At 40.1% G+C, this 12,759-nt stretch overlaps 1 protein-coding gene across 1 annotated transcript; it reads right to left on the reverse strand.

The window, feature by feature from the left end:
* Positions 1–375: 375 nt before the first annotated feature.
* LOC136855980 (cytokine-inducible SH2-containing protein-like) lies at positions 376–12,539 on the reverse strand. The gene is made up of 2 exons (XM_067133533.1): positions 11,443–12,539; positions 376–4,592 (listed from the first exon to the last, which is right to left on the reverse strand). The coding sequence occupies exon 2, from the start codon at positions 4,550–4,552 to the stop codon at positions 3,476–3,478; it is 1,077 nt and encodes a 358-aa protein (XP_066989634.1). The 5' UTR covers positions 4,553–4,592; positions 11,443–12,539; the 3' UTR covers positions 376–3,475.
* Between the last annotated feature and the right edge of the window lie 220 nt (positions 12,540–12,759).

Below are 12,759 nucleotides of genomic sequence, written 5' to 3' on the forward strand. Positions count from 1 at the left end.
TAATACATTCAATGTAAATTCACATTCACATTTGTCGTTGCATTACGTCTTTCAAGGTCTCAAGAGGCAGGTTCTTTTGCAAAATCCACTGCACAAAAAGACTCTGTCACCAGAGCACTTGTGTTTCTTTTGAAGTTGGTTAATTTCCTGGAATGAAAAGGAAACGGCGGCAAGATGCTGTGCTAAAAATAAAGACTGTAAAACTGAAACATATTTCATCCTTTCCTTTTCACTAACCATGCACAGATCCGTCATCTGAAAGCTAATTCTTTTTAAGCAACCTTCATATTATTCAACCAAATTTCTATTTCCTCGTGAAGGCGGAATGAAATAAAATGAATGGAATTAAAAGTAGCTTGGTGTGAAATAAAACAATTTCTATATGTCAAAATATATTTATTCACATTGGACATTTCAACGTACATAAATACCATTACAAATACACACCCTCTTTCACTCTCTTTCTCTCTTACTCTCCAGCAGAGTTCTTTTCTGGTCTAAGACACGAAGTCAGGCATCATATTCCTTCTCATTTTGTTCATCTATTTAGTCTTCGCGAAGACAAGAAGAAAATCACTAAACGACATTGACAACCCTTCCTTAATCAACAAAATCCACCTGAGTTATATTAAGAGACGACTAGTCTGGGGAAAAAATGACTGTTTAAAATAGAACCACAATGTCTTATAATACTGGTCCGGGTGAGTGTATAAAGATTCTCAGTGGTGGTATTATTTACAGAAGAGAATTCGAAGAACTAAAAAGAAGGAAACCGGAAGGGCGGGGCTGTAACTACAATCATACGGATATTCTCGTTTTCTTCATTTCTCCGCTGCTTTCATCCTTGTTGGCTGACATGACTTGCTTGCACGTGATCAGTACACCAGAAAAGAGACCGTAGGTGCCAAAAATACATAATTATAATAATAATACATAATGTTGAATGAGGTAAAACGACTTGCTGTCGTTAGAAATAAATACAGAAAAAAATGACAAACACATTAACAGTATAAAAATTGAATCACATATAGATTACAAAAGAACAAATATTAACATAAAAACTTATGAGCTTAAAAAAAATTGTTCATTAACCAACAGAAGCCAAGGAATTTACGGGAACAAAATCGTCACCTTCATACATTACAATCCCCGCTGTCCTGTACTCTTAAATTTCTTTCACTGGGCCACAATAGTTTTTCAGAATTTGTAATATACATTGTATATAAATGGCAGAAGTACAAAATACTTTTCACTGCGTTACACAAGCAAGCTGGTTTGCCAAACCCTTAGCAATCTTTTGAAAATCATCCAAATTTTGGTTACTTTTCGAAAATAAAGGAAAGAAGCGCGCTCACATTACACGCTAAAATGCTTTGATTTTCATTTTAATTTGTATTTCTTGGAAGAAAAAACGCCAAGACAGGTAAGACATTTCCAAAGGTATATATGAAAACTAACTTGTTATCAACAGCGATACCAATGATGTCAATGATTGCTAAGGCCAGGCAATGGATTAATACCCTGACAGTTCCTCAGTCACAAGACTAGTCAATAAACCACTGTTTGTTTTTCTTATAAAATTAAAGACAGGTATTCTTGAGGTACAACACTTGAGAAGTCTTTCATTTTGACCCTCTGAAGCATACATAGGGTAATACATACGACGTCTAAATAAATATATCATACATGAACATCACGGTTATCCAAAATAGTTTCCCGCTCGTGAAAGAAAAACTCAAATGTGTGTCGCCACAAGAATCGTTTTTATGTAAAATCACAGCTCATCAGACACTCTTCGCTCAGGTATCAGTTCACCTTGATAAGACAGAGAAGTCAAAGGATCCTGGGGGTTTACAGACGCTGGCTGAGTCTCGCTCCTCACCTTCCATTTCAGACCGCAGAAGGACAGCGAGAAGGGGACATGGAAATGGGTACCTCAATTTTGATGTGACATCATCGTTCTCTATTCTCATTATGTCTTTCGTGTACTTTTGTTAAGGAAACTCAACCTATTAATATGTAGATATTTCACGATTTAAGTATATATGCTACTAGTATTAGATCAAGGCTTCCTTTGCAGTTTACGCATCCCTCCCCGAAGCTAACACACTATCCATGCTACTGGGTTAGGAAGTGGATGGAAGATATTTTGATTTGCGTAACAGTTCTTTGAAATAACAAATTCTTTCTCACTAGGATGCATTGTTGTGACATTCACAAATAAAAAAAAAATCTTGAAAAAGATGGAGTTATTTTGTGCGTTTGACAGATTTATCGTTCTTAAAGAGCTTCTCGTCCTAGAAAAGGACTTCCTCGTTCTCTTATTGACATTACATCCGCACACGTTTATATCTTCAACCTGGTGACAAGGTGTTGGTTCCATTTTTGACAGAACTTCAAAAATGAAGTATCAACTTTACCTATCGGTAACTTTTGCCCAATGATCAAATCTTACTACAAAAACACGGCAAATGGCGGAACTTCAATTATCAAAACAAAAGTGACAAAGGCCACTTCATTCCTCTCACGGTTAGAATTAATTTAAATGAAAATAAAGTTCATTAGTAAATACTTCGAAAAATTTCTCACCGACTGGCACGTAACAATTGTCAGTGCCTAAACGAGGCACAAGTTGGGGTGTCTTCTCTCCTACATTCCATGATGTGGATATGCATGGGCGATTATGAAATTATGTACATAAACGATACGTGTACCTAATACTTATACACAGAGCTGTATATAAACCATTCATTTATCAAGGCGTTGCGCCTTATTTCTTTCTTGACCAGCATTGCATTTCTCTTCCAACTGGCATGACCACAGGAGGGCCTTGTGGGGAGTCATCGTAGACGATGGGGGCGAGGGGGAAGGCAGGCAGGGGTTTGGCTTCATTGAGATCATGGAAGTATAATTTCCGTTCCTTTATGAGACACCTTAATATTAAAATAATCGTTACAAGAAAAGTTTGAACAGGGCGATGAGAATCCCTTGGCATGTGTGTGACATCCGCAGCCCAATATAACGCAAAGCTACTGATGAAAAAAAGGGGGAGGGGTAAAAAAAAAAAAAAAAAAAAGTTTTTCCTTTTGTTGGTCCATTAAAATAGCTACCAAAATGTCAGTAGGATCACAGAGGCACAGAAGTCAGTTTAATTTGAGTCTCTCTCACTTTTTTGCTTGTTTTGGCACCCTTAAAAGGAGTTGCATTATAAATACCCACTTGGCACTCATGTGCGCATTCCTTGGTCACCGGCAATGTGTGTTCAACATCGCTGGCATTGACACCTTTCATGTGAACCCTTTCGGCGCCAGACGTCTTTTGTTTTTGTTTTTCTACCTAAATGTAGTTGGCGTGGAGCCTTTAGCACCCTCTTTAAGAACACTCATGGGGTCATCCCACGTTTGTAAAGGAACAAATGAACGAGCCCGATCAGTGGCATGACCTAAGGTCATCCCACAACTTAGGAGAGATGAGGTCAGCAGGTGTGGGGGTAACTTTCAAGGAAGCTCTTCAAAGCAACAGGTAATCCTCTGGTGCTCGTCTTTGGGAAAGTGCAGTTAATGGCCAGGCGACACAAATGTTGCAAAGAAGGCGCAGACCTCCGAAGGGGCTTCCTGATGTTGATGGGACTGAAGGTCTTGCCCTCATGGTCCACCCAAACCTGTGACGAGTTCGAGTGGATGTAATGCTCCACAAGTTCGACTAGACCTCCGAATTCTGGCATGAGTTTTTGGCTGTGACCCGTGCAATCCAAACGGAACTTCCCGTAAGAGTAATGGATTCGAACGCTGGTTGGCCCACTGACAGTTTGCACACTTAGGGAATAAAGACACATGGGGCTTGCAGAGTCTCTGATTAAGAAAGTTCCCACTTCCGTTGACTGCAACATGGATGCTGCTTGCTGCCAAGATAATGGGCCGTAGTACCATCCACTCTCTTCTAAGGCCATCCTGGTCGTCGTCAACACTTTGTTATCTAAGGCTGCCGTCCACACAGACTCAACCCCGTCGGGAGAGGGGCTTCTGTGTGGGGAGGAAGAGGGGTCACTTAAAACTTTGTTAACCGACGCCGTCAGGGGAGAGGAAGTGTTCAGGAAAGGGTTGAGACTAACGGGGTAGTTAACCTTGGCTTCGGGGGATATACTTCGACTGGTGTCCTTCTCACCTTCGACGAGTCCCCCGCCAGAGGTATGCAAGGAATTCCTCGCTTCGGGAACGGCACAAGGCAGCTTGCTGATGGCGGTCGGGCAGGTGCTACGGAAGGCAGAGCAATTGTGTGGGCAGGTGAGGTAGCATAAGACGTGGCAGGACTCAGTGGGGACGACGATGCATCTGTCAACTGGGGAGGTCACTTGGCAAGTCCCCGTTGAAGGAACTCCGGGGAATGCGGTCGACATCTGGAACATCCTTCCGCACACGTAGGGGGGTTGGACCACCCCTGGAGTAAGAGTAGTTGTGGGATGCCAATGAGACGCAGGAGGCGCTGCAGGGGAGAGGGCGCAGGGCGCCTGCGGACTTGGGAGACTGGTATGGCAGCCTGGACACACTTGCATGGTGAGGAGAGATGAGGAGGCCGTCGGACGATACGAATACCTGCAAATGAAAGAAAAGAAAAGATGCTCAGTCCGAGAAAAAATCCAACAGATTGGTTAACATCAATCCTCAACTAGTACTATATAATGGACAAAATATTCTAAAAAAAAACATATTATGACGAAATCAGATATACTTCTACAGTACATACAAAATGACAACCCACAGCTGAAAGCAGAATTCCTAATAACAAGAAAAAATTATGCAACAAAAAAAGAGGGAGGGAAATAACATGGGTGAAAACGTATAGTTTTTCAGAAGTTATACAATCCAGTTTTTCTTTTTTTTGAGGAATGCATGCATTCAAATAACTTTCAGTTACACCGTTTCATATCATTTGTGGGGGGAAATATCAGTCATGATGTGGGAGTATTACACCATGTACTGCGTTGTTTAATTATATATATATATATATATATATATATATATATATATATATATATATATATATATATATATATATATACATATACACACACGCACGTGCATACATTCACACAATGTGTGTGTACACACGTTACGTATGGGCACATACACACATATATAGTATATTTATATATTATATATATATATATATATATATATATATATATATATATATATATATATATATATATATATATATATATAGAGAGAGAGAGAGAGAGAGAGAGAGAGAGAGAGAGAGAGAGACTTGCACCAGCGGTCTACTGTTTGTATTCTAGGAAGAGAAGCTTCTAGGAATCAGAAGCTGTCAATAGATGATTCGATACAGGATGATGGTCTAACAGTCTTTGCTCTGTCGCTCCAGTTCCCTTATGCAAACCAAAAATAAAAGATTAAAATATCAAGTAACCGTATCTATCTTCATGACTTGCTATTAATTTGTCAACGCTTACATCAAGTCTAATAATTTAGAGAAAAAAACCACAAAAACTCTGACACACACACACACACACACACACACACACAACGAAAGTAATCTTGAACCGAAACGTACAGAATATTTTTCTTACAGCTTTGTTATGCCTGGTATTAAACTTCAATTTAAATCTTTTTCAGGCATTTTCTAATTGCGGATTTTCACCAGGGCGTTATTAGAAATAAGTGACATTTTCTGAAGATGAATTGACCTTTTAAACTGAAGTATCTAAAAATGAGCATTCCGCTGCTATATACGACAAGCGAGCGCACCCAAGGATCGAATGACTGAATCTGGCCTCGTTACATCGAACGCCGTCACCTCGCTATAATGTACCCACGTCGCTCTCTCAATCTCCCCACCCCCTACGATATCGGGGTCCCCCCATATCGTTTACTAAGAAAAGCTCTTGGAAAGTTTTTTCCGAGTATAACTTCAAACCCGAGTGCCCGCCCTCATTTTGTTACAAAGCCTTCACCAAAATGTTGGATGCATTTTAAACTGTTTCATGCTGAAAATAAATCAAAGTAGTGTCTTTTAGCGACAAAGAAAATTCATTAAGAAGACAGGAGAGCTTTAAACATGGTGAAGGTCATCTATTCTCCGTACGTCTGGTAGCGCTTGATCACAGGCATCATCGCATTCCCTGAATCAGCTGGTAAAGTTGCCACACACCGCTGGTTGCCGAGCTTGAATGATGAAATTAGAATTCATCCAAGCCCGTAAGAACGAACGTTATTGGAGAATAAAAAAGTTTCAATGGATCTATAGAATTAGAAGGCTTCAAACAATAGCAGACGTCATCATGTTTATATTGACTTAATTCAGTCAGCCGTTATATAAATGAAATCGTAGTCGTAGTGCACAACTCCAAGACACCGTCTCAAGTCGGAAGGGAAGGTATTCACGAACACAAATTCTAGGAGATTTGACAATCATGACCAAACCGCTTCTAAGAGCAGGATATCAACGTTAATACCCCGAAGCCAGACGACGCAAAATATGTCTTAAGAAACACCTGACGTCTTTGTCACTGTATGTTAACAGACATACACGGTGCTGCTTTGTTATAATTTCTATCTAAAAACGTATTACTCAACTTGAGAAACATTTTAACAGCATTCTTCTTCAGGTGTACTTTAACAATTAAATCAATGGAAACGTTATAGCTCATAAACTCTAGGGTCGGAGGCAACCAATATTGACATTAAAATGAAACGAGAGATGAAAAAATACTGAAAACGTTTTAAGCGCAACGAACTACAAAACTAAAAGACATTCTGTACACGTAATAAAGATACGAAATTGCAGATAGATTTAATTCAGAAGTATAAAACTTTTTCGAAATTTGTGCTGTTACACACACACATACATATATACAGTATATGGAATGTATGGTAGGTGTATGTGAACATGCATACTGTACTACGCGTGCGTGCGTTTGTGAGTGAGGGGCCTACGTATCTTCATGTACCATGACACTCTACAGGTGGTTGACGGTTAAACCTGGGATAGCGTGGACTCAGAGAAGCCTTCTATATATAACTTAACGGCCTTGCTATATCTGGGAAAGACGCGAAGGGAAGGTCTTGCAAAGCAAAGGTTAAGAATGCAAGGTAAAGTGCAATGTTCTCCGAGTGTCTCTCGTACTCGTTGCTCCTCCCTTTGTATGCAAAAATCAACCGGGGGGAATAAAGTGTCAAATTCCGTAAGCGTACGAGCACCTGAAATGACATGACAACCGTATATCATAATATTTTAGAACAGCCTTCACAAAGCCAACTATTCTCTCCTTATGATAAAAATAAACACCACTTTATCTTCTCACGCTACGCCATGACCAAATGCCCAGATGACGGAGTGATTACGTCGAATTCTGGTATCCGGTATGAGTGGACTAAGACTTCGTATTCAGTCAGGATTTTCCCAGTCGGTTCGTAGGAATCCTTTTTACCACAAATACCCTTTTCCAGACATTCGTTCTTGCCCTCGCTTCCTGGAGTTTTAGGGGGAGAGTGATGGATAGGAAGAGGCTCTCTCTTCGACTCTCTCTCTCTCGCAGTTCTTCCGCTTCGGTATTTTACAAACCAAAGTAAAGATAAATCAATTTTCCTCATGAATTAAACAAACATCCTACATATATATATATATATATATATATATATATATATATATATATATATATATATATATATATATATATATATATTTCTCCTTCCAATAACGCACCCTTTCTTAAATGCAACTGACTTCGATTGAAATGACGAAGCTGTACACCAATGCCATTCTATACTCCTTTCTATTCTCAAATGAGCTTGTGAGAGAGAGAGAGAGAGAGAGAGAGAGAGAGAGAGAGAGAGAGAGAGAGAGCGAGAGAGAGAGAGAGAGTATTAGCTGGACACGGTTCTTTGACACAACTTTCCTTCAGGGAAATGCATCACTCGACTTCCTCCGAGGTGAATTCTTCCCTTCTGCACCCACGGATCGCTCTCTCCCTCTCTCTTCCCCATAAGCTTTATAACGGCGGAAACCCACAGGGGAAGAGTGTAAGCTCTTCGACAGCGGCTTCTGTACCTAAAATTCCAAGAATCCTCAACCCACACCATCAGTTCAACCTCCCTCGCTCTCTCTCTCTCTCTCTCTCTCTCTCTATGTCATCGTATCCCCTCCCCACTCCCTTTGCTCCCGCCCTACAAATAATAGCTTTGGGGTTAGCCACGTACATTCATTTTTATTGCTAACTGCTGGTGTAAGTCTAACGACTTCGGGCCACGGAAAATATGGCGACACTGTATGTGCGTGTGTGTGCATTCTTCTTTCAAGAATTGATGTCCCTTTAGTTCGTATTTATTATGATACAAGATATTTAATCATTCAAGAGGACGAAAATGGTCGTCAATGAGGCGTAACTATAGCCAACTGCTCGAGAAGAAACGTAACACAATAATAAAATTCTTCCGCCTCCTTTACACAAAAAAGCAATTCTTGTTCACATCCGACACCTTCAATCAGCATTTAACTGTAAAATACACAAATACAAAATGCGAAGCAAAAGGCGTAAGATAAGTAATGATACCAACTGCAGGTCTTGCATTCTAATTATAGCGTCAAAAAAAAAAAAAAAAAAAAAAAAAAACTGTAGACCACATTTGCACAACAGTATTCAAACATACGGGAGGCGGTAACATTTCCTGGAAATTTGGCGGGAACTGGCGCTTGTCCCACGAAGGGTCCTGGGTTGCCTGCGTTCCCTCCCTCCCACGAGGTTACTAATGGCGATTCTTCTCTCAATTATTTCTCATTTCTCTCTCTCTCCCTCTCTCTCTCTCTCTCAACAATTTCACCTGCCTTCCATGATGAGAGAAAACAACTACACTGTATAAAACTAATCCACTAAACCATTAGGAAGAACACAAAGGATAACGTTCTCTCTCTTCTATATTAACACGGAGAAAATGGAGAATAACAAACACAGTCTCACGAAATTCAACTTATTTGTGGACATGATATGTATGTTAGCTGTTGGTTATCAATTCCAATAACTATAATACCTTACGAACTTCCCACCACCGTGAAATACGAAATGAATGGGGAGGGCGGGGAGGGGGGGGGGTGTACTCACCATCCCACGAGCCCACCACCGCGGCGGTGATACGAGCGAACGAAATGTTTTGGAACATGGACGAAGCACAGCGGCTCTTTCTTCACGACACCCCTCGCTGGATTCCATGAATGAGAGAGAGAGAGAAGGTCGAGAAGAAAAGAACTCGAGTTGCAGACTGTCACTTGTTTTATTAAGATACTCCTTGTCTATATAGAGACTTTAATATCGTATCTTATTTTTTATCAATATGTTTTCATATTCAATGTAATTTCTTCGACTTTCTCTTAATATAACTGAATCTCCATCCATACATTTCGATGGCATGGCAAAATCATGGACATTTTTAGTGAAGAGGCGGAGTGGAATGTTCGCATAAAATATATTCCTAAATGATGGATGTTTCATCTTGCGGCGATACAATTAATCGCGTATGAAATTTCCTTCAGAGAATTAGAAATTATTCTACGATTTGATTAAAATTCCATTAATATAGTTTATAAAACCAGAAGTACTAACACAATTACAAATTATTTTCATTTATGGTTTTTTAATACTTATTTTCTAAACGTTCTACGTCGTAGTTCTTGCCACTTTTCTTACTTCTGACATAGTTATTGTAATCTCTTATTTTACCGTTCTCCCTCTCTTTTGTTCCTTCTTTGCTTAATCTCTCTCTTATTCACCCTTTTCTGCGTGCGTGTCACTTTTTCCTTCCCCCTCTCCCTCTCTCTCTCTCTCTCTCCATATTCTCCGCTTTCCTTTCCTTCCCCCTCCAGTCAACACAGACCAACTAGTGTTTCTGAGAAAATGTAAGAGCGGTGTCAGCATCTGTCTGTCTGTCTGTCTCCCTCTTACGACGGATATTAAATACTTTTACCCTTTAGGCAATAATGAGCTTTCAATAATATGAGAAAAAATACAATAAAAAGTGTCGACTGAATGTGCCGAGTTCACACTTAACCAAAGACATGAAAGTCTGTGTTACAGACGACAAGGAAAACTTCAACGAAATGCCGAGTGAAGACGGCAACCGAAAAAGAAAGAACAAAGAAATTGTGCCCGAATCAGCAAGAGTGCCCCAACACAGCAGGAAATGCATATATGAATGGAGGGGTGGCCAACGTCAGGGAATTCAAAACAAAACTATGTAAACATTGAGCTCATATATAATATAATGTATAGTATATATATATATATATATATATATATATATATATATATATATATATATATATATATATATATATATATATGTGTGTGTGTGTGTGTGTGTGTGTGTGATTGATCTGTTATAAAAAGACGGCTCTGTGTACGCTCACATATAGAATTACTACTGTTGAAGTATACAAGCAAAAAAAACTTACATTTGTCTCTCAATTTTTTTTTTCAGACTTACCTCTGAACCGGAGGGGACGAGGATTACTTATAAAATCTGATTTCCTGTCATTATCCATGAAGGTTTGCTATTTTAATCGATCCGTTCAAGTTTAAACAAATCAGTGTCTGAAATTTGACCAATTTGGTCCTCATTAACGAAAAGAGCTTTCTTCAGGAATGTTTTCTCTCTTATTATGGATACGGGTTTTCAGCGATAAATTTACCCTCGCTCTGAACGCACGGGCAATATTTCAAGTGAATCAAACCTACCCATTTCAATGATCAACTTGAGAGAGAGAGAGAGAGAGAGAGAGAGAGAGAGAGAGAGAGAGAGAGAGAGAGAGGACGTAATGCGTCATTAACCCCCACGTGTTCGGTCCCCTCTTCCCCGACTGTGAACGGCTGTGGGGCGAGGTTCCTAGAATTTATTGGTAATTCAATAACTGGAGAAAATTGACAGCTACCCCTCAGTTCAAGGGAAATGATTGACAGCCAACGGAAGGAACAGAATTCCGAGGATTTGCTCGCATGGCGCTTTTGAAGAGGCCGACCCGTGTCACACCATCGTCTCACGGGAACTGGCCATGTTATTTGAGAGGGCACAAGCAATCGATTTAGTCATGGTAATCATAGCAGTCATGATTTTCAAAATGAAAGACGGAGTTAATCAAAGCACGAAGGAGCGTTCCGATTGTCAGGGAAATATTAATAACAATTTAAATAGCAATACTGAAATCAGCATACTGCACTGGCAACGACAAAAAAATAATAATTTATCTCTAGAAACATTTGCCTACCTAGATGGAAATTGGTTTAAAAAATTCTTTACAGATTTACAACATAACCAATTTATCAGTAGAATTCACAGCATTCTTAATTTTAAAAATAAAACGGTAGAAGCATATTCAATTTCAAAATCATAACTAAATTAGCAAGTGTTAAGTGAACAGGTTTATGGATCAACTCACCTTTCAGCTAAGTATTAGAATCCCAAGTGTAAGAATCAGACGGGCGAATGTCTTGCAGATTCCAAGTATACTGCCACAGTTGAAATGTTGAATGATATAACTGGAGAAATTTTAAGCAGATTTTGATTCTAAGCATCAAACATTTCACACTGAAAATACAGCCGATGGAAGCACCTTTTTTTAAAAAAACAAAAATCGTCAAACTATATAAATATCTATATATAAAACTTGACTACAACGAAGAGCTTTCTATTCTCTCTCTTAGAACTAAGTTTTTTCTTCTTCACTTGTCTTTCCACTCGACACACACCGCCGCACCAGAACAACTTCTTGGAAATTGGCGTTCGTCTGCGGAACACAAAGCGACGGAGGTAGAATCCATTCCTTTTGGCGTACAAGTCCTTTCTCTCGACTCTCACTAAGGAGTCGGTGCGAGCATGGTATCCTTTCCGTAAGGTTGCCGGGAATGAACAACACTTGGACAACGCTGGTGGCGTCTTATTAAGTGCCACGAGCGAAGAACAAGGGCAGGACGAGTTTGAAGCGGAGCGGCTGGTGAGCGCACCACAAGTGTCGAGGTGGTACTGGTCCCGTGCAGCCATGGACGAAGACTCACCATCGCCGCGCCACAATCTCGACTGATTCCAATTCTTGGTATTGGGAGGCCAGCGCGGCCTCCTCCTCCCCCATCTCACCCCTCACTTCCTCCCCCACCTCTCTTTCTCTCTAGCTCGGCATAATCAGTACAACGACGCTATCTGAGAATCGTATCTATCCCCCCTCTCCACCAACCATCCCTTCCCCTCCCTCTCGCTACAACTTCTCTGGGTTCCCGTCCTACCAGGGAAACGGGAGGGAAGAACTTGAAAGCGTACTGCGAAACTTACCGTTTACGACTCCCTTGTTCAGGGGAAGAAAGCCCTAGTAAACATTGAGTAACGAGAGAGAGAGAGAGAGAGAGAGAGAGAAGTGCAATCTGGTTTGCGTTTGCGGCAGCAGGGGAACTGGTGTCAGTTTACTCGTGTTTATGAAGAAATTCGTGGCTCACAGTTGTCAAGCTGTGCGCGACGCTTTCCGTCGTTCTTCCAAACACAACTGCCGTTTCTTCTTAGAAAACCAATCCGTTAAAAGTCGACTGAATTTCTTGTAGATGAATGATTGACGATATCAACGTGCGCCGAATAATAAATCGCTGATAGGAGCAATCTCTTAACATTTTAAGATAATTCCATTCTTTAGAAAATTGTAAGTGGAACGTGCAAGGAAGAACAACATAATTGACAAGTTTTAAAAAAATGCTTTCTTGTAAATAATGAC

The sequence above is a fragment of the Macrobrachium rosenbergii genome, chromosome 3 (assembly GCF_040412425.1).
Source record: "Macrobrachium rosenbergii isolate ZJJX-2024 chromosome 3, ASM4041242v1, whole genome shotgun sequence".
NCBI lineage: Eukaryota > Metazoa > Arthropoda > Malacostraca > Decapoda > Palaemonidae > Macrobrachium > Macrobrachium rosenbergii.

What these genes read in the sequence shown, in the direction of transcription:
- LOC136855980 (XM_067133533.1), bottom strand. Translation starts at nt 4,552, where the DNA reads ATGCAAGTGTGTCCAGGCTGCCATACCAGTCTCCCAAGTCCGCAGGCG.